This window comes from Diorhabda carinulata, chromosome 1 (assembly GCF_026250575.1).
Source record: "Diorhabda carinulata isolate Delta chromosome 1, icDioCari1.1, whole genome shotgun sequence".
Classification (NCBI taxonomy): Eukaryota; Metazoa; Arthropoda; class Insecta; order Coleoptera; family Chrysomelidae; genus Diorhabda; species Diorhabda carinulata.
The window spans coordinates 26149424-26172358 of record NC_079460.1 but is presented as its reverse complement, the minus strand read 5'-3'; the positions used below and the strand labels follow the sequence as shown (position 1 = coordinate 26172358).

Below are 22935 nucleotides of genomic sequence, written 5' to 3'. Positions count from 1 at the left end.
AAAGAACACAAATTGATAATTTATTTTGAATTTTGGAAAAGAAAAAGTCAGTTGGAATAATATCAGAAAAATACTATTGTTGATTGGCCAGAAACTCGTGAGATTGTTGGTTATCTTGGTACCAAGCAGTCGTTTCAATTGGCAACAAATGTTCGCTAGATAGAAATTTCACTGGCTATCCTTCTCAAACTATGATTTAAGTAATAAAGTGTGTGCAGGGGAGCTATGCAACTTAGTAATAGGAAGAATCGCTCTAAAAAAACTTAGAATAGACGAAAATTATGTAAGTATCGATTGGAAAGTTTATTCCAAATATATTGTGATAAATAATTGTACACGGTGCCTAACAGTTAGGCATCAGTAAAAATAAGAGACGAAAAAAATCGGGGAATTACTAATGACACCATGAAGTAATTAATTGAAATTATTATAACATTATAAAAATTTGAGATTTAAAATTACATTAATTCATTTTCTTCCACAGAAAATAGTGAACTAATTGAATTTGACTCATACGTTAAACAGGTCAGATGTTAACAAATTATTAGTCAACGAGTCTTCCGTTTTAACACACAAAAAATAGATAGATTATAGTATTTCTAAATTTTTTATGTAATTACCAATAATTGATGTAAATCATAAAAATATAATTTTAACAGATTCTGTGAGGATTTGAAAGTTATTTTAATACAATAGATTTAGTAATAAGAATAATTGCATTAATCACATATCGAAAATCACTATCACTTATATATTTATTAAAAACGTTGCCAAATTCATTAATCATCTTAACTAGGACATTCCATATTATCTAAACAAAAAATGAACCATACATTGGCAACATTCAATAACATCTTGTAGGAAGTATCTTGTAACCAAGATTCAAGGTTGATAACTAATTTGTACCTAGCGTAGGTCTCATTTTATGCAATTATCTTTGCATTTTTAATATGTCCTTTAAAATAAACAGAAGTACAACTTATTATCCCTAATTGTGTATAAAATTCAAATGATTAAAAAAAAGAATGTACATATGTGAAAAATGATAAATTCGTAGATACACTAGAGATACAGCATATTTCCACTAGACAAATAACAGAAGGAGTACTAACATAAAGCAGAGAACAACATATTTGCATAGTTTTGTAAGAATATTTTTATATAATAAGGAGAAATGTTAGCTGGAAAATATTGCATTACAGATATGAACAGTGTAACTACAACAAATATTTGGGAAAGATAATTTATACTTTCCAAGCTAAAACGAAACAGTGTGGATTATTATTATTTAAGGTTGAATTCCTTGATCAGCATATGTTGGTAATCTACCCTTTTGGGCAATGAGAATCTATATAAAGGCATATTCAAAAATTTGCGTAATTTCACAGGAGGTAGATCACGATATTTCTGATTATTTAATCACAGAAAATTTCTAAAATGAAATGTTCATCAGTATAAAAATATCAATTCTAAATTATTGTCTTAAATTTTTCTGTCATAATAACAACGTCAACAACTGTAATTCGTCCAGATGAATGCCTTGCTGTTCACCATCCAGTATCCTTTGGCTTAATCTGTTCATATAGAAGAAGCTAATAACTTAAATATAATTGTGTTACCAATAGATAAATGTGTAATTAATTATCATCATCTAATTATTCAAGTGAATAATGGTTCAAAATACCATTAATTACCCACATGGGTCACTATAAACAATTAGGGAGTCGTTATTGCCACCAATAAAAGAATAACAATGGTTATGAAGTTACTCAACATGTTCGGTTACTCAAGATCTATAAAAAATTACTACGAGGAAGGAAGAGCATTTTAGGTTTATTATGATATGCCTCATGTTCCAAGTAACATTAAAATATTCACATTCATAATAGTAAAGTGCCTGTTATCCTCACATCACTATCTGAAAAATAAATAGACTGAAAATAATATTCCCCCTGTTCTGCACTGTTTGCGAATTTATCAAGAGATAAAAAATCACATAAATTGGGTTGAACAGAAATATAAACAGGTATTACAGTAAATTATTAGTAGATGTATTATAGAGGGTACTTAATAAGTAATACTTTATAAAGGTTGTGAGGGACAAAACAACAACAAATTTGATATATAATCCATACTTTGGGTCTGGTCAGCGTTATCTAACATGGTTTTTGACTTTTACCTTATATTTTGCGTAAATGATGATAGTTATTTCGTGTTTTTCGTCTGACTTGGACTCATGATAATTCGATCAACAGTTTGCAAAGCGCGGTTCTCACGATGCGATTTTTATCGGTCAACTAAAAATCGCTTCCGAAAAGAACAATATTCGCTTCATGAAAACACTGTTTCAATAAAAGTTGATCAACTTTTGTTGACCGATAAAAAGTTGCCCGGCTGTCAACTTTTGCTTTCAAGTTGGCTTAATTTTTGAGCGAGTTGAATCTTGTTGAACGTGAGAACGAGCCAGACCGACTCGAAAGCGATTAATCTTTGTTTGTATGTGATAGGTACCTAGTGTATGAGCAAAATGGCTTCGTCTAAAACAATATTTTCTTTTTTTTCTAAATATCTATTTTCTCAATATTATTTTTATTTCCTCAAATAAAATATTTTTAATTTTTCCGTACACACCTTTGCACTACTTTATTTGGAGCCATTTAAAAAAAACTACCAATTCGGTCCGAGCGATATTTCAACCGTGTGAACGCACGTTTGCGATTTTTTCGGCCAACAAAAATCGTTCAATTAAAATCGCCTCGTGAGAACCTCGCGTAAGGCTAACACCAGAAGCAGCCAATACAAGTTTTCATTTCTAAAATAAATTTTCAACGTCATTTAAAAATACTTTGAGTTTAAAATTAGATTAACTAATCTCATTTTAAACTAAAATTTTTGAATTAATAAATAAAAAAGGTCAAAATCATTACATTTACAAAAATCTAATAGTGTTGATTGATGATAAAATCAATGATTAAAAATGACATGATTTACGGTTTTGAACTCATATATTTCCACTCATTTTAATAGATATTTTGGACACATTTTAATCATTGGTTGAACAAAGAAATTTTGATATTTTAATTCCTTCGTTTCTTGAAACAAAAGTAACAATCTTATTCAAATTTTTGTTATCATTTATTACAGCTGGAGATGTTACGCATAGAAATTGTTTTTGGGGTCCATACATCATTATTATAGAGCGATTTCTTCCTAATTCATAGAATTTGAAGAATAAAAAACGTTGTCATGCCAGATCACTGCATTTAGTTCGATGTTTAAGTTTGTATTCGAGATTTATACAGTTTTAGGAATGTTTTGTGTAACATATAGGGTCTAGTGATTGTTGAGGGCGTCGGTTATTCATGGTAGTGTTTATGAAATGAAAGTGTATGTTGGATTGTAAATCATAAGATGTTTTGCATTTGACTTTTACATCGAGAGCTATGAATCGAAGTTAAGTAAAAGTTCCATTCTCCTAAAACTCAGAAAAAAACTAGCAACAACTTTAGGGTTATGATAGAGTGGCTCTAAAACTTAAGAGGAAAATGTCTAAAATATTGTTCAATCTTCCTTCTTAGTTTTGTAGCACACAAATAAATATATGAATTTATAAATATATAAGTTATATAAATCTTAATTTTTGCCTCATAATTCAGTTTTGCATTTATGTCTGTGCTTTGTGTATATTTTAAAGCATACTTGCCATTGTATTAAGTTCTTATAAATATGATAAAACTCCATACGGTTCATTTTTATTTTTTCCCTTCATTTTCATATGAAGGCAGAGTTATTTTGTAGTCCCAGCATTATTTTTCATTCGATTGCGCTTCTTTTGCTTGAATTATGTTAGGCATAGTATCTTTTTCTCACCCACTCCGTTGTGTAACGTTAAAACTTTTTCTCCAGGTGCAATATAATTATATTATTTACAACTTATCTATTGGACGACAAGTAAGAAGCTTGTTTTAAATTTATTCAATAATCGATAATAAAGAAAGAGGATAGTATAATCGGAATTTGATTGTTTAGGTCTGGGGAAGCCTTAATCGTTTCCATTCCATAGTGATTGAGGAATTAAAGATCATATTATTACCACGAAATTTTCTTCTTTCGAGAAATTTGTTTCCAGTCAGTGGCTATTTGAAAAGTTGTCTGTAGTTAATTTAATGTAAAAACACGTTGATGGATTTTAACTTAAAAAATAGTATATACTTTTAATAAACTATCAGAACAAGATTTTTTATAACTGGGGCATCATTGATCCTAATTTAAGGTAAAATGCAAAAAATCAATTATATACAATTTAATTCAAACGCTATTAAAATTATGATTACGATTAATTCTTCAGAAGTTCACTATTAACAATTTTGACCCACTTTGACCTTCTCCGTTTCTTGTGTACCCACAGCCCACATTTTGAAGTTACACGGGTAAATAAATAGTCGATGATATATTAAATATTCCATAATAATCAGTGTCGTACAAAAATTTTTCATCCGAGTAATTTTAAAATTGTTATATAAAATTAGCTTCTCGTTACCGTTAGTTACTTATGTTATTGTCAATAATAAGAATTATATAACACAATCTTAGCCTCTCGAAGCAAATTGACTCGCTATAAATAAAATGCTAGCGATAAAATTTCTTCCGACCAGAAAAGGCTTATATTTACTTTTCTGTTAACAAAATAGATTTAATGTTTCCTTGTATTGTTTAGTATATTTTAAAAAAATTAAAATTTTTAAAGATATTGTATTTGCCATTGTTTCGGCTATTTAACGTTTTTTAAATGTTAAAACCCCCAAGTTTAACCGTAATCTATTGAAAAAATTAAATTTTTTGTACAAAGGAGGACCGGAAAGTAATTTCGCTTTCTTAAATTACATCCAAACTTTCAATACCAGACCGATAACAAACAACTGCTTTTTGAGTCAAATATCTCGAGATTGCATTTTGGACCTCATTCAAGATTTCCAAATTTTTTGCTACCAAGACAATGTGGCGATCGAAAAAATGGAAAACTAAGAGTACGATGATCAGGCGAGTAGGGTGGGTGAGGTAATATTTCGTCGTGTTACAGAATAACGCCGTTTTTGTTGTTCATCGACTGATACTTTTCGATTAAATATTGGTTCATTCGTTCCAATAAAGTTACTACATTAACTGTTTGTTCAGGTTTCATAACTTCCAAATTATCGTAGGACCCATTTCCGTCTCAGTGATCAAGCGATTGAAAACGGTTGAGTATAGTTCCATAAAAGGAATATGTTGCATGTGATGGATAGGTTGGTTTTGTTATCTTCGGGTAGATTAAAGGTTTTTGAAAGTTCCTCGACTATCTGACATGGATTTGCTTGCACATCCTTAACGTAGCGTTGTCTAATGTTGGTGTTCCTGATCGATAGGAGTCGGAAAGATCGAAAATATCGGATCTGAAAACATACAATGTCAAATATGTTCTTCTGGTAGTTAGCTTACCATTTCATCGAAAATTAAAAAACATGTCTAATAATGAATTATTTTTAACAAAACACGCTACAATTATCTTATAATGTCTTTGACACGACTTCGAGGTACACAATGAGCTGACAAATGACATACAAATTTGAACATATGCAAAAAATAGGTTCCCAATTATATAAAATAAATTGATGTACCAATAAATTTTTTTCTCACTTTCCTATATTGATGTTGAAATTACTCGAGATTGGTCCATCGGACTTTTTCCTAAAGATTCATTTGAAAAATAACATTTTTAGAACAATATTTACCGATATTCGAGAATTCAGAAATAGGGTTATTGCAGAAATAATTAAAATTGAAATAATTCAACCAACAACATATTATTCAATGTTTTCTAAAGTTCCCTATTTTTTATGTGTATAAAATTTTTCAAAACCTTGTGGGTCGTGTAAATAACTGATGCCTACAAAATTCCCATCTTCTATTTTGATTTGGATGTTTGAACAAAAACTCTTGACTATATCTGTCTACGCCGCTGATAATTATTTGACCTCTGCAGTTATACTTTCCATACTATCTACCAAATCCATATATCAGATTTCTATTTTATGTTATTGCTTACTAATATGAAAATAATAATGTACATATTTATATTTGCTCTGAGCATGAAATGGAGGTCGGCGATCTGAAGAAATGAACTTTGAATGGATTGTTGATCTTGGTAATGCATTAATGAATTAAATATTTCATGTATTCCATTAACTGAAGAGTTTGAATTTGAACTTAATTTAGATTTAGGTCGCGGTGAATATTTACACACATATGTGCTATTTTTTTGCATTATAACTTATCCCACCTTATCTTTGATACTCTCTAGTTCTAGTTTCTAGCGTAAGGCTGTACATAATAAAGAAAAATATAGAGTTTAAATGAAGGGCATAATGTGATGAAAATTTGATAGGATTCCAATGTAAAAAACAAACATGAACCTTTTATAGATGGTTCATTGTCATTTTTGAAAGCCTTATTAAGAAAGGAAAAACGCCAACCTATTTGGTAGCGAGTCAGAATTTGTCGAAGGAGGTTTAAACGAGTTTGTCGTGTCGTGTATAAAATTTACCTATAAAACGTGCGATGAAATAAGAGCAGACTATGTAGAATCTTGAAACTTCCATTAAAATTACTATCGAAGCCGTAGTTGTGCATTAGTTGAAGATGCTGCTGAAGAATTCATGACAATTAGAATGAAGCTAATGTTAATTACAATCGGTTTATATCTTTTACATTTCATAGAAATAAAGTATTTATCTATATTGAACTATTTATTACATCTTCAAAAAAGAAAATACTTCTATGGAATCTAACTGATGAAGAACTTCTATTTGAATATAATAAGTGCAGTGACACAGCGTTACTAGAATCTGATTTTAGAATGCGATTTCAGAATCGTAATCTGGAATTAGCGATGAACTAACAGTTCGTGACTATTAATGCTCAGGTATACCTGGAAATAATAGTTCCTCAGTTATAATTACTTATTATTTATCATTTCTTTGTGGTTGTATAATAACTTTAAACCTCTCGTATAGTTATGGTTTTCTGTTTTTTTTTCTGGAAATAGCTGCAGACTCTCAAAAACGAAGTTGAACAAGATGTGTGGGATTTTCAAATTACTTTTATCTGACTTCAGTATTTATTCGTTCATTTTCATATTCTAAAGAAATACAATGTCTCTACTAGCGAATGTGTGAAATGGAATTTTCTTTAAAGGAATATTGGATTCTTACTGATCTGTTCGTATTAACACGGTTCTTTACCGAAACTACGTATGCTGATAGTATGATCGATTTGATAAATGTTTTTGCTTTTAGTGTATGTTTATTTTTCTTATGTCTGTAGTATATATTTATCGTGTATCCTATTCATTATATATAATTTTGATAAGAGATTAAATAACTGTTAATCATCATTTATCAAGGGTCGAAAAAAAATCTGCAAAATTGAGACAATAGGTACCGAAAATTTGTTGAAAATATTTTAGTGTAGTGTGAGGTGTCATGAAATCTTAAGCTTTTCACTTGAAGATACATACTGAAAATACTTCATATTATTTATAACATCATTAGAATGATATTTTGAACTAGTCTTAGTAGGCCTCATTTTCTGAACAAAACTTCGATATCCTGACAGGATCAAATGTAGGCACAATGCAAAAGGCAGGTGAAACGAATGTTGAATAAAATCTTGAAACATCATGATCAGCTATTAATTTTATAAATCAAACTATTAATTGGTTTTCATTTTGAATAAAACAAAATTATTATAGCGATTGAATACGTTACTTTAAAATGAATTGTATAAAAGTGTATAAAAGGAAAATAAGGACGAAGGAAATTCTACAGTTATTTCAATAACTTTTTTCAAATCCGTCTTGACATAATTTTTAAATAACTACGGAAAGTTAAGTTTTTTCGGTATTGTTTGTTTTGATGAATTACTAAGCAGTTGATTGATTTGAAAATGCCAAAAAAATGTAATATAAATTGTAAGGAGTTGAAGGATAGTTAAAATAAAAGTGATACTTTTAATAATTTTTAATATTCAATTTAATCAAGACATTTTGAAACTCTCACAGTAAATTTTGCAATTTAAATTAATTGGTAGTGAAGCGCTTGGTGATTTTGACTTCAAATTTTTGCAATAGAGAATAATTTTTTTCGTTAAAAGGGGAAGTGAAATGTACTTTTTTGTACTTTCTGTTTTTGATATTTTGTTAATTATCTATTATTTACTTGGTTTAATCTTTTTAGGCATTCTAAAATTATTTGAGGACTGGTAAAATTGAACTAGAATACTGCTGATCTTTTGTACATAATGACTATGGTCGGTCCAAGATAATGTCTTTTTATGTTCCCACACATTTTCCAATTTTGTTGGTTTTCGATTAGGTGTTAATAAGAACCACAAATTATTGGTATTTGTGGCAATTGTATTTGAAAAAGATGTATTTAATGAATAGAAAAAAGTATGGAGCTAAATATGCTTTCATTTCTCTTTTGAACTAATTAATACATTGACATTAATCAAGTAGGTTAATCCGAATCATATTCAGGGTGCTCTCGTTTTTTCAAACGATAATGAATTTGCATAGGAGGTCATCCACAACTTTGCAGACAAATATAATTTTCACCTGTTTGGTTTCATATTATTTTTTTGGAATATCATAATTAGAACATCCGTGCTTCGTCTACATTGTTATTTTTAGTAAGTTTAAATTTTATATTCATTATTAAAATGATAATTCTGTACATTTCCTTGTTTGTATAGAAAGATTAACAGCTCATTATTCTTAAAGTGTATTTCTATTTATTCAATTCTGATTTTCATAGACATTGATCGTGATTTATCGAAAATATATTCTTTTAGGTATGCTTACTGATTCAGTTTCCTAATTTTTCTTTTCAAATATTCCTAATCGAAATAGGTACCGGGTAAACAGAAAGATCGTTCAATAACTTATCAATTTCCCGGGAAAACCACATAATGTCTTTACATTTACAAAATGAAGTATAGCTCTGTCTAACTGAAACTATATCTGCTTCAAATTCATTTCTACAATGATCGGCTCAATAATATGTCCTAATTAAAGTAAACATTTGATTTTTTTTTGTCTTTCAGTACAACTTGTGTTCCAAAAGATTTAAAAAAATAGATTCAAATGAACTAATTTCCAAATGAAATAATTGTATATATAACCATTTTTTTGCCTAAGATCTTCTGACTAGTTCAGATCTCGAATGATATCTATATTAAACTCGCAATTAACCTGGGAAGTCAATAATAGCAACATACAAAGAGATGAAATTAAAAAACTAAGTGATTTTCCATAATTTCATATAATCAGGGTATCATTTTATTCTTAATATGTTTTTTCATTAAATTGGTGTCATTTATGATTCTACTAATAGATTCATTAACTAGATTATTTCTGCAATGTTGACTTATTAGGATATCCAAACGGAAGGGTTAGTTGGACAGAGAATATATTATATTTAATGTTGAATATCGTCATATTGAAGGGTGTGGTAAGGATTTTACGTCTGATTTTTCTTATACTCCTATGAAGATTGTTTTATGTATAGAATACTAAATTTCATTTAGTACTAATTGCATTATTTACACAGTAAAAATTTTCTGATTAGGTTATCGACATAATTAGAATGTGTCATTAATTTTCATTGAACATATCCTTTTCTAAGTACTCTTGCGAGTTGAATTGAAATTTCAATCCCTCGAAATACAAGTATTTATTTATACTAGAGCGTTTTGAATAACATTTCTTTGGTTGACAATATTTTAGTTATAATTTTGTTTAGATAGATTAGTTTCAATACTTATATAAAAAAATATGTCTTTGTTTTTGAGTTAATATGCACAAAAACGATTTTCGAGTGTTAATTAAATATTTTTATGTGAAAAATCAATTGAAGAAATTATGGACAAGTTAGATGAATATTATCCTATAAAATTTTCTTCCTATGGAATCATTTGTAAGTGGTTCCTTGTTTTTAAAGGTCGCCATATGAACACAGATGATGTTGAACGCCCGAGACCATTAATGTAACTACTTAAGAAATGCTTGACGAAATTCCTGCACTTGTACTTAGCTATCGTCAAATAAAAGTACATAAGATTACTAATGATGAACCAAGTCGATATGCACAATAGTCTAAACTCTAATCGTCTTCACTGATTATATCCACAAAATTGTAAAAGTGTTCCATTTTCAATTTTTCATTAAACTGTCTTTGTGTAAATTGACAAAAAGTAAATTAAAAAATATATTTATGCACATTTTATACTATTTAAAATTTATAACTCATTTCCTTTTTGTGCAAATGCTTACTTTTTCATTTTCAACAGTTTTTTTCGGTAGGTTTGTGTATCATTTAAATTTAATATTTGTTGAGTAGTTGTTTATATGTTAACAATCTTGATAATTTCATATGTCAACTTTAGGTCTAAACATAAGAACCACTTAACCATCTGCTTTATTCGTAAACATGGTACTTCCTTACCTTATTTATCTACGCTAAGATTGCCGTACTCACGTTCCTATCATGTAAAATTATAGTAGCAGAAAAGAAAAATTTTTTTTTGTTATGCGATTTTTCCCAGGCATTGTTTCAATTTGTTTGTATTCTTTCATAAAACAATAACTAGGAAGGTAGGTTTTCACGTGAATGTGGATTCTACCAACATTCATTTTTATTATACATACATCCAAATGAAATATAATGTTACGAACAAGTCCGTGATATGGGCACTAGAGCCGGCCCTCTCAGGTTGTACTGGAATTCTAAAATTCTTTTGAACTAATTTCTAGGAAGGTCTATTTATTTATTTGTTTTGTTTCTTTATTTTATAGAACTTTTGAGAATTTTTTTTAGTGTATGAATGAGTATGTTTAGCGAAGTTCGTTTATAATAAATAATCATAGTGAACGGAACCAAATAGAAAAGCAATCAAAGAATTTAAATAAATTGTAAGTAAGTTAAGTGTAGTGTGAAGTGTTTAAATAAATTAAAAACGTAATAAAAGGACAACCATCGATGGATGAGAAAATTAAAGAGAAAAAAAAAGGTTATAAGGAGATCGAAAAAACAAAATCCTGAAACACTGCTCAAGACCGATGATAATGGCATGAGTCAAAGCCCCAACGTTTGACGGTAAGACTTCTTAGACCAATTACGTTGAACAATTTGAGGCAGCCGCTAGCGCCAATAATTGGTCCTATAAAGAAAAGGCAGTGAACTTAATCATTGCACAGCGAACAGACGCCTTAGATGTACTCCAGATGATACCTCTAGAAGAAACAGAACAGCTAAAGAAGAGGTTGGACATGTAATATGGTCACGAACATCTAGAACACCTCTATCAATCGCAGCTGAAGTGTGACGAAACTCTTCGTCGAAGAGTACGAGGTAGACATCGCCCAACTTGTCCCAATCGCTTATCCATCAGCACCAGAGAACATGATGGAATGTTTTGATGAGAGCAAACTTGTTCACATCGTCAGCATGATCAGAGGTATAGTTGAGAAGAAGCCAAGGAGGATGCGATGCTGAAATTGTGGAGAGCTAGCGCATGTACGGAATTCGTGTAAGAGTCTTAAGAAACACAGACGCAGAAAAACGGGTCGGCTACGTGGAGACAACACTGACCCAGGATCGTTCCAAAAACCCTGACATACTGATAGCATCTCTCAGATTTCGCAATGACAGTGTATATGTGAATGAAGAAGTGAATGGGAGGAAATATACTCTGCTAGTAAACACTGGAGCAACTAGAACCATCATAAGACCAGATCTGATCAGCTAGTACCAACCAGTATTCGACTACAGACCGCCACATGTGAAAATACCAACGTTCGTGAAGAAATACGAATCCAATTGGAAATTGGAAAGTTTACACATAAGGTTATCGTAGCTGACAATGAAGATGTGTTTCTGGGAATGGACGTGATGAATCTTGATGATGTCCAATTGGACTTTAGGAACAAAACCATTAAAGTGGGTTCTGAGAGTAAAACGATGTTGTTAGCTGTACAGGAATATCTTGTACTAGAGAGGAAGGTGGAGAAAAAAGCTTGGTCATATTTCGACGAATAATCTATTGTCCGGCATTTAGCTAATATTCCGGGAGAATAGGCATGCGTGGCGCGCCATCAGCCAACTGCCTATTATCCTGGGATATTAGCTAAAATCCCAACTTGTTTATTGACCTACGACATATACATACACACAAACTGCACAGATCTCTTCCCACAAATGTTCCGGTCTAGCTGTGTAGGAATGCTTGTCATCTTTTATGTATTTGTCTGCTTGGCATACTGTAACTTTTTTCACTTATCTATTTGGTACAATGAATATTGTTGAAAACAAAAAATTTCATCATTGTTCAAAATTATCGCACAACTACAAAGATTGATATTATATTGAATTTTTTCTCATTGATAACGTGTATAGAAGTAATTGAATATTAGGGTGATTATTTCCTAGGAATTTAAAAAATTGAAAATATACAAAAAATTATAATGTAAGTAATTAATTACTAAATAGACGAAGAATCTCATAATCATAACTCCTAATAATTTATTAAGCTTTAATGACCTAATCACAACAGTTTTTATCTTCCGCGAAATGATCGTACATTAACAAAACCATACATTCGACATGATATATCCAGTTTATTCGGTGTTCATCTGTTAATTGAATCGTTCGAATAATCGACAATCACTGTTATGTTATCTCTGGCAGCAAGTTGGTGAGAGATTTTGGCTTATTTTAGTCTTCGGGCAGTAAAGGAAACATTCTGACAGCTGCGAGTTCACTACTTATTTTAAATTTATTAAGTTTTGTAAAAATCACGAATAAGATTTATTTTTGGCCACATTTTGTGACGTATGATCAAGTTTTAATCTTGCCACTAATGAAAATACAAAAAAAAATCTTTCTTCTAGTAAGATGTAGCTCTTACTTACTAATTAATGCTCAAATAACATTCTTCAAGGAATTTGTTAATTGTTCAACTTGATTACTAAATTTTTATGACTGAAAATGGTTTCAAAATTGAAACTTGATATGATAATGCGCGAAAAGACATGAGCAGAATAATTATGGTGTCAAGTTATGACACACTCTAGTCAAAATAATTTAAAAGTTGCAAGAATATTATTTATTTTACATTACACGTCGATATTGTTAATGAAGTGACTCTGTGATTTTTTAATAAATTATGCTTTTTACTTGGTGAGCATGTATTCAAATAATGTGGAATATTTTGTCTGTTTCATTGGTTTTGATAAACTTTTCCTCGGATTTCATGTATCGCGAAAACGATTTATCTCAATTCTTCCTTGAACTTTCACCTTTAGTTTCGTAAGTGGGTCAAAATATGTTATCTTGTTTACATTGTTTTGCTAAAACAATGTTAACAAGAAGAAATATTTCTATCAACGTCAATTTGATGAATTGTATGATTTTAAAAATTTATACAAGCATTAATTATTTCCCGGACGATAAATACATAAGTATTCATAACTCGGAAAATATATTAAAGTGTATTCAAACCTAAAGAAATTCCACAAAATCAATTACCAACAACTGAACGGATGTCCACATCACGTAATTTTACTGAACGTACTCGAAAACCTATCAATGATAATAATAATGATAGATTTTTCCGATCAAATCCAAACGTTAAACCAAACTTCGTTTCCGAAGAGTTATACTTAAATCAATGTGCTGATTCAGACTATAATCACGACAATCAATGTGATGAATATGAGGAAATAGAATTTGACGAAAACTTCACAAACGATGAAGCTAATCACGATGAGAATTTTCAAGCAGCTCGTCCATCGGACGGGAAAACATAGAAATAAATATACTTTCAGTTAATCGGCTACCATATATAGAAATTGCAAATCCAAAAATTAAATTGCTAATCGATACTGGTAGTTCTTAAATCAATAATAAGACCTTCTATTGCCGAAAAATACTTTCCAGATACAATTTATCATTCTGATACTACTGTATCTACTAGTCTTGGAAGTAAAAACGTTAGGTACCGAGCGCTAGTTGTATTTTCGACCGTATTTATTTGGTCAAAAATTCACAATTTTTTCAGATCATAAACCATTGCAATAGCTCATGTCATTAAAAGAGTCCAATTCACGCCTTGTACGCTGGCGCCTTAAACTTAAGGAATTTGAGTATGATATAAAATATTTGAAAGGTAAAAGTAACAAAGCAGCTGATGCATTATCTCGATATCCCGATATAAATGCATTAGGAACTGTGTCAATGGATGTCAATTTAAGTGACATCGATGAAATAATGAATGAAGAATTTGAAAGTATTAATTCCAGTACTCTCCCGAATATAGATAATTTAGATCTTACAAATATCTTAGATTTAAATAAATCTAACCAAAACGATTCAAATATAGGAAATATTACCTATAACATAAAAACCGAATCCTAATAATACCGCAGACATTGGAACAGTACATACATTTGTTGAAAATCCTATTCTATCAATTCCAATAACCGAAAAACCATTAAATATGTATAAAAATCAAATATATCTTACTAATGGTCAAATAAATACCTATACCTATAAGGTTAGAAGAGAGAAAGTATTCGAAAATATTCGTCTATAAGTTACATTACCGGTAAATGACCCTAGAAAAATTTATTCACTTTAGTTCCAGAACGAACCCTTATCGAGAATATTTATTGACACTGCACAAAATATGTTTAAGAATTCTGCATTTAAATTTACAATGTGTACCAAATCATTAACATATATTCAAACAAAAGAAGAGCAATTAGAAAAAATTAAATATCATCATATATATAAATCAGGTCATAGTGCCATAAACGAAGTTAAGCATCTCTCAGTTGTAGATATTACTGACCAAAAATGATCGATGATGTAGAAAATTTTATCAATAACTGTATACATGCTTAAAAAATAAATACGATAGGAATCTCCCTATAGTCAAATTTAGCCTAACACCCACAGCGTCTAAACTGTTTGAGAATGTACATATGGATGTTTTTAAAATTGCAAATAAAATTTATTGAAAAGTAATTGATTCTTTTTCGCGTTACGGACAAGCTTACCCCATAATAACTGTTACAGGATTTTCCACAGTAGACTCTTTACTAAATTTCATAGCTCGCCATGGACTACCTCAAAAAATAACAAAAATTTCCGAAATTTTTAGAAGTCCAAATTCTTCGAACATCATCAATTAATGCACAAATCTATAGCTAACAGGTAGATTACAAGAATGATAGAAACGTTTCCTTACTATATTTAGTATTCAAGACTATTTCGATAATGCCAGCAAACAGTCTTTTTTGCACTGAAAATTTAAATTTTACTATGGAAAATGATACATTGAACTTTTCTAAAAAAACAGGTAACAGAACTTGACGGCATTTCAGATTAGGTAATTTTATTTCAGATTTAAATGGCAGCATATCCCAAAAATGGAAGAGACTTAGAAAGTGTTGCGCTTCCCTTCGAGGTAGTAATGTACACAATACAGAAACATCTAAAAATACACTTCTCGAGTCATCATCACCTCATATTCTAGTCAGTACCCCTCACACTACTTCGTCATTACGTATACCAAACAGCACTAAAAGGAACAGCGTCCAAGATATACTTAGAGCAAAATTGAGTCAAATCCATGTAGGTAAGTACAAAATTGGTTTTCATTGAGTCTCTGTTGGGTAATTGCACACAAAAATGTAATAAATAAACCTTTTCATTCTTCACAAATATGTGTGCATTTATCTGAGAGTTCCTTTTTTTGTACTCCAGATATTTCACACTTTGATGGACTAGTTACCTAATATTTATGCAGCACATAATAATGTTCATTTATAGATAGAGGTCAAACTTATGCCGAAATAACAAAAACATTTTTCTATTAAAATCACACGTTTCGTTAGGTTAGACGGTTAGAAATTCAGAAAATTTCTTTATAGAAATGTAAATAAAAAGGTCTAAAAATTGAAGATTTAGACTTTTGCTGACTTTAAAGAAAGTGCTAGTCATACTATTAGTTTACAGTTTATTTTCTATATTGTAGTATGTATTTCTGCGATTGTATATTACCTATTATCTTAGGGCAACGTTTCTTGCTTTTCTTTATAGACCAGGTTTTTTTGACTCCGCTTTCATCAGCCAAAGAATTGATAAATCATAATTTTAGTACTGATTATTTATTAATTGGATAATTAGGTACGTCTTCGGCAAATTCTCATTGGGTTCTATTGGCGATATCTAGCCTTTGAATTAATTGTTGTTTTTCTACTTTTTTTAGAATATTTGTTTTCACTTCATAAAAGGTATCTGATATTGAATAAGTTCACATAAAATAAAATTTGCGTCAATATATCATTAAATTTTTGAATTCTTTGCCTCTTAACTGAAAGGTAAAGAGCTACTGATAATGATGAAAAAACTGAATTTAGATGTGGCCGTACAAGCACAGAAGATGTCTGAACATTCTGATCACCCAGTTGAGGTAAAAACTGAAAAAGTTCACGATGGGGTTTTCGTTGATCAGATATTGAAAGTTGGAGAGATTGTGGAATCCATTGGCATCTCACATAGCTCAGTTATTCTAAATTTACATACAATCATATTCAAATGCTATCATGTAATAACTTCGCCGAAGTGTTTGACGTTTTACAACCTCTATATTGATAAGTTTTGTACCCTTTTATATATAATTCACATGAACCACTTTCAAAACAATCAATATTACACCAACTTATTGAATCGATTTATTGGAAATTTAAAAAAAAAACTTTTTTTTTGCACGGGTGTGTACATGTACAATTTTGTTAGTGAAAATACAATAATTAGGCAAACTTAGAATTGCTCCATGTTCTCTCATTCGTTATATTCTCTATATTTGGACCCTAGCGATTATTACTAGTTCCCAAAACTTTCCTAGACAAAAAGAGATTTGAATCCACAGTGATATCATTTTACAAACAAATTCCTATATTGATGACTTGACAAATCTTATTATTTTGGAAGGGATTGCAAAAAAATAAGAGTAACATTTTACAAGTATTATAGAGTTTAAAACAAGTTTGAAAGATGAAATGATTTTTTTTGTTCCAATTACAAAGTCACAAATTTATCGAGTCTTTATCGTAGCTAGTAACAGTTATTTCTAATATAAAAATATTGATGTGTTGAATACTTCTTCAATTGACGTGCCTTGAAAAAAGTGAAATTTCGATAAGCGACTATGGGTTTTATAAAAGATGATTTTTGATATTCGGATGCCCCATTTCGTATGTAGTTGAGAGCCACTTTACAAGAACCACAGTAACTCTTACAAGAATACCTGGTATAGCCTAATGGTAGAAAACTCTAAAGTATCGCAAATGGCAAGTAGTTATCGTTTAACTAATAATATGATTGGTATTACGTTATAAACAAGAAATGAATAATTTATATTAAAATTAAAAGAATTCAATTGAATTATTATACAATTGATCGTCATATGAGATAGTGAAAATAATAAGCAATAAGTAAATACTATTATTTATTTTTTAATAGAAAACAATTTTGTATATATTTTTTGTATCATTTTTAACATGTCCGTCCCTGTAATATACTGAAATGATATAGGCGAATAAAAAGTAACCATTTTTTTTATTTTCCTGTCTATCTTTTCAATGACCTTGATTAATTTCAAAGGATTCTCACAGCACACAAATATCAATTGTTACATACCTTTCAGCACACGTAACACGTATATAAGGTATCTACAATAATATACATTTAAACAATACCTATTGATGGACACAATATAATACGGTCTGCGATACTTTTAGGAGTGAAATAAATATGAATGAATATAAATATATATATATATATATATATATATATATATATATATATATATATATATATATATATATATATATATATATATATATAGATATATATATATATATATATAATATCATTATGAAGATATTTATTCAGATTTCATCTAATTAGTTAATTTATATATCAAATCTTATTCATTTATTCAGAAAATATTTTCAGGTTTAAGAAAACGACGAGCGTTGTCAGTTCAAGAGTTTTCTCATAGTCCTAACCAAGAAAAACCTACAACTTTTTACGTTCCGTCCCCTTATCCGGATACCACCATTACGCAAAACCGTCGACCCCGGTCCCGTCAACGAGCTGTCAATTCTCTCTCCTTCACTCCATCCCAGAGTAGGGAGTACATAAAATGTCAAAGCGGGGAATGGGATGACCTTCCTTACGAACCACCTCCTGATTACGACGTGGAAGAAAAACTTCCTACCCGTAGATGGTCTGTGGTGGCCTTCAGCAAGGGTGCAGAAAAAACAAAAGCAAAAATAGAGAATGTGAATATAAAAATACCGAAGACTAAGCTGAATAAACAGTATGACCGGGCAAGGTCACAGTCACCCAGTTGGAATAAATCAGCCGCGAATACGGTTGATAGCGAGAATAGACGAGTGGCCAACTCGAAAAGTCATTATGAACTCATAGGTGCTAGGAAAAAACCGGAAGGCGGACGAGACCGCGGACGTGAGCAACAGGTAACTAATTGTTTTGAAAGCTTCGTTTTTATTATATTGCATAGGCGGACTTATTTCCTTTCATTAGTAACATTGCTGATACAAATGAATTTTCTTTGATTCGGAATACTTATATATATATATATATATATATATATATATATATATATATATATATATATATATATATATATATATAAACTTAACTTATAGAAATAACAAAAAAATTAATTTAGTTGCGTTGTTGCATTTATAGAAAAAGTACGTCTCCTTTTACTTTATCTGAACTTCTAAAAGAAAATGTAGGCAAAAGTATTATATGTATTAGGATATATTTATTTTTTTGAAACTTTATTGTTGTTTGTGACATCTAGTAGGAGGGGGGGGGGGAAAAAGCAGGTACACAGAACATGAAGCAGGGTACATGCTTCGAATACAGCCCCTGCTGCTCACTTCTCGGTACGCCTATGAACTCTCTAAGTAATGTTAAATGACCATTGTACTCGTAGAATATGTAAGCACTTCTGTATGAATGTAAAAGTTTACCGTTAATCTTAGAATAATACATACATCTGGAGAAAATTATTGTTGAACAACTGATTGCTTAGATGTTTGTGCCACTCTTATTTCTGATTGGATATTTTAATTCTTTCACTACAAATATGCCAAATAATAAATATTGAAAGTTTACTAAAGAGGGACTATTGCTAATACAGACGGAAAATGGATCTACGCTGCACTGACCGAAGGGTAGATATTGTATGAAAGTTGAACAATGACTTTTAAATTGCCAATGCACAGGATGTCGATGCTGCATTTATAGCCATAAAAATTATAAAATCATTTAAAATTTTCGCACCATTCGCTGTTTACTTTAATTACACTTAGACAATGTTATGTATACTATAAGGTAGTCTATGTAATGGAATAATGTTATTTTTTATACGCACACTTTTTACTAACATTTATTATCGACTTACTAAGTAAAATGAATTGAATACAATAACATGATTATTAAAACGCACATGAACGTGTGAAGAACAAACAGTATTGGTGTAATATACTTCAGTATATAATATCAACGGTGCAACTTAGTTTTGAATTGTAACTATGATATTTGATTGAGATTTGAAATAATTTTATTAACTGATACTCGTTATAATTCTCCTAATATTACTGTTTAGCAGGTTGAAGAGATTATTTCCGTTTTTTTTTTTAATATATGGGATAATAAATTATCAAGAGCCGAACGATTACTAGAGGTGTTTATACATTTGTACTGAACACTGTTAATACTTCTTATACCTATTTAAATTTATTTCTTAAATGACATTTACATACTTTTGCATAGCTTTTGAATTCAAAAAACAAAGTGTTTTCGTAGTGAGAATATGCAAAATTTAACACCAAAGTGTACTAACTCTAATATATTTCAAACTTTCGAATACTTATGTGTTCATCGTCTGGGAAATGATTAGTTAAGATTTGCTGCGGTTTAAAATTGTGTTAATTCTATTAGAAAACGTTAAATACATCGATTTCGAAATTCAAGATGACACTTGATAGTTATATTAAGGTATTGAGTATCATAATCATTATCTTACTATTTAAAACCGCCGCAAATCTTAACTAATCGATTTTCAATTTTCTTGCATCTGATGGCGAAATAAAAAGTTGTGCTTCCCAAGATCGAATGAGATAATTATTTATTTATATTTGATATGAATTTGTAGAGTCCTGTTTAATTTGTTTGTGAGTTGTCTTATCATTCAATAATTACATCATTTTATTATTATTTTATTTTATTATTATGATTTTATGATTGGAAAAAAAACAAAAAACTGCAAGCAATATAAAACCTCAAAATATAACTAAAACTAAAGAATTTATCAAACAAAAAAATTTCAAAATTTTTAAAGCAGATAATCTAATAAAGCTGTTAATTACTATCCCCTAAAATATATGGTCTACCAAAACTACATAAAACTGACATACATCTACGACCAATTGTTTCAAGTATTCAAACTTCTCCCACCCAATTATATAATTATTTGAAAAAAGATTTATAATAAAACAAATACAATATATTGAACACATGGAATTACAAAGAAAACATTAAAAATATGAAAATTCCTAACGAATATGTATTTATTTCGTTAGATTTTTATACAAATATTCCTATTATAATTTTGAAATGTGTATTTATGAAAAAATGAAAAAAAATCTAAGAACACACGGAAATACCTCACAACGAATTCAACAAAGCTGTAGAACTAACACCATATAACGAACATATGAACAAATTGATAGTTACGCTATTGATCATCAATATCAAGTGTTATGGCATAATTAGTAATGAAGGATCTTAAGGAAACTGTCTTAAGCAAACTAAATATAAATATATAAAAATTTTTTCCGTTATGTAGATGATTGCATTAATGCTCTACCAAAAAAATAAATTGCAAACATAAATCAAAAATTCAATTCTTATCATAAAAAACTTCAATTTATAAATTTTTTTGGTATTTAATTACGCCCTCTGGCGGTGGACCTACAACTCTGTAAATAATTTCCAGGTTTTCTCGAGGTCACTTTTGTTATAAATTTTTTTCCCGAAGCTGTACTATAAACGGTTCCCTAGATATGGCTGAGAGCCATTCTTATTGGAAAACCCGGTACAACTAAGGAACATTAATTTTTCTTGAAAACATTTTGATTTTGATATTTATGATGTATGTGATCTATTGATTAATATAAATGCGCAAATTGTGATGAAGACTGGAAGTAGTCTAAAGGTCAATATTATATAGGCTTTTAAACGAAATCTTAACTACAATTTAGAATTCATTTAATGGCATTAATGTCATTCATATACTATTAGAACTTCCTAAGTTATGCATACATATTAACATACATGACACATTAAACAATATGATATATATATATATATATATATATATATATATATATATATATATATATATATATATATATATATATATATATATATATATATATAATATACAAATTAAAAATGGATTTATCTGTAACCGCAAACGTACTATGTGTCATCATTAGGTAGCTATTATTCATTCTGAATACAAAAATACAAGCTGTTCATGTAGAGTGTTTAAAAAGTCCATAAAAAATTATTCTAAGGAGTTTTTCAAACCATAATAATTAGGGAAGTTAGGTGTCTAATGCTACAATAGTGATTTATATTACAAGTGTGTGAAGTAACACTTTCGCGGTCGCTTTTGTGAAAATGAAAGGCACGAGCGTAGCTACAAAATCTAACAATTTAACATAAAAACTGATTTCAATAACTCAAATTAGTATTCACCATGAAATTTGAACAATTGTTTATATTATCAATTATTACATTTGGTATTTTTTTTCTTCACTTGTAATCTCGCTATTCAAAAATTGTAACGTTATGGTTTCTATTTTTGAGGTTGAAGGTGTCCCAGTATCGAGAAAATCGTAGTCTTATAAACTCTTAATTTGGATGCTCGGCTTATTCTATTGCTCTGCATTATTATGTTGTACTCATTGTATACTCTATATCCCGTATGAATTCTTTCATTTTTTTGGTCATTTTTGTTGCTTATTGTAACTCAGTCCTTAAAGGTGTTGAATACTTCGAAGATGATGTCATTTATATTCACTGTTTCTTGTTTGTGAACTTCTTTCTTTCAATTTCCATATATTTTGTCTTTTTCTGATCTATTTTCAATTTCCAGCATTGTCCTGATATTCCTTAATGCCATTCTCACTACATCCTATTTGTTTTTCTTGTTTTCACCTTTAGCCATTATCCATTTCATTGCTTTGTCGACTTCCAATATATCAATGTTCTTTTCTTTAATTACTAGGTTTTTTACTCATTCTCTTTATTCCCGCTTCTATTTTCTGGGTAAAAATCGCTGGCGGCACGTTTCTTGTCGTCATTTTCTCTTGACTTTTCCTCCATATATGCCTCTGCTCCATATGTTTTGTTATTCACCGTCAATTCGTTATATTTGGGCGTTGCGTTGTGTCCTTGTTCTATGGCTATTTTTTTCTTTCTATTTCTACTTATTTTTTGAGTAGTCTTTATTAATCCATATATTGGCACCTTGTTTCATAATTTCTAATTTTTCCTTCCATTTTCTGATTTTAACTATAATTGGTATCTTTTTGTCTGTTTTAAATGATCTTATTCTGTTACATTCTACTAAATCAGCTTCCAGGTTGACTTCTATCTCTATTTTCCCCATTATGAAGGGGAACTTTTCCTTCAGTTTTTGTTGACTTTCATTTTTCCCATC

At 29.7% G+C, this 22935-nt stretch overlaps 1 protein-coding gene across 10 annotated transcripts in view; it reads left to right on the top strand.

Annotated features, from left to right (window-relative positions):
• The window catches only part of LOC130901638 (uncharacterized), a 35089-nt gene that overhangs the window by 3591 nt on the left and 8563 nt on the right, over window positions 1-22935 (top strand). For 5 of the 10 annotated variants that reach the window (XM_057813925.1, XM_057813763.1, XM_057813845.1 and 2 more), the window contains 2 exons: window positions 15502-15735; window positions 18120-18646. In XM_057813925.1, coding sequence (XP_057669908.1) covers window positions 15502-15735; window positions 18120-18646 — 761 coding nt within the window. Of the gene's footprint in view, window positions 1-15486; window positions 15736-18119; window positions 18647-22935 lie in introns of all 10 variants that reach the window. The other 5 variants (XM_057813506.1, XM_057813422.1, XM_057813589.1 and 2 more) reach the window with 1 other exon arrangement.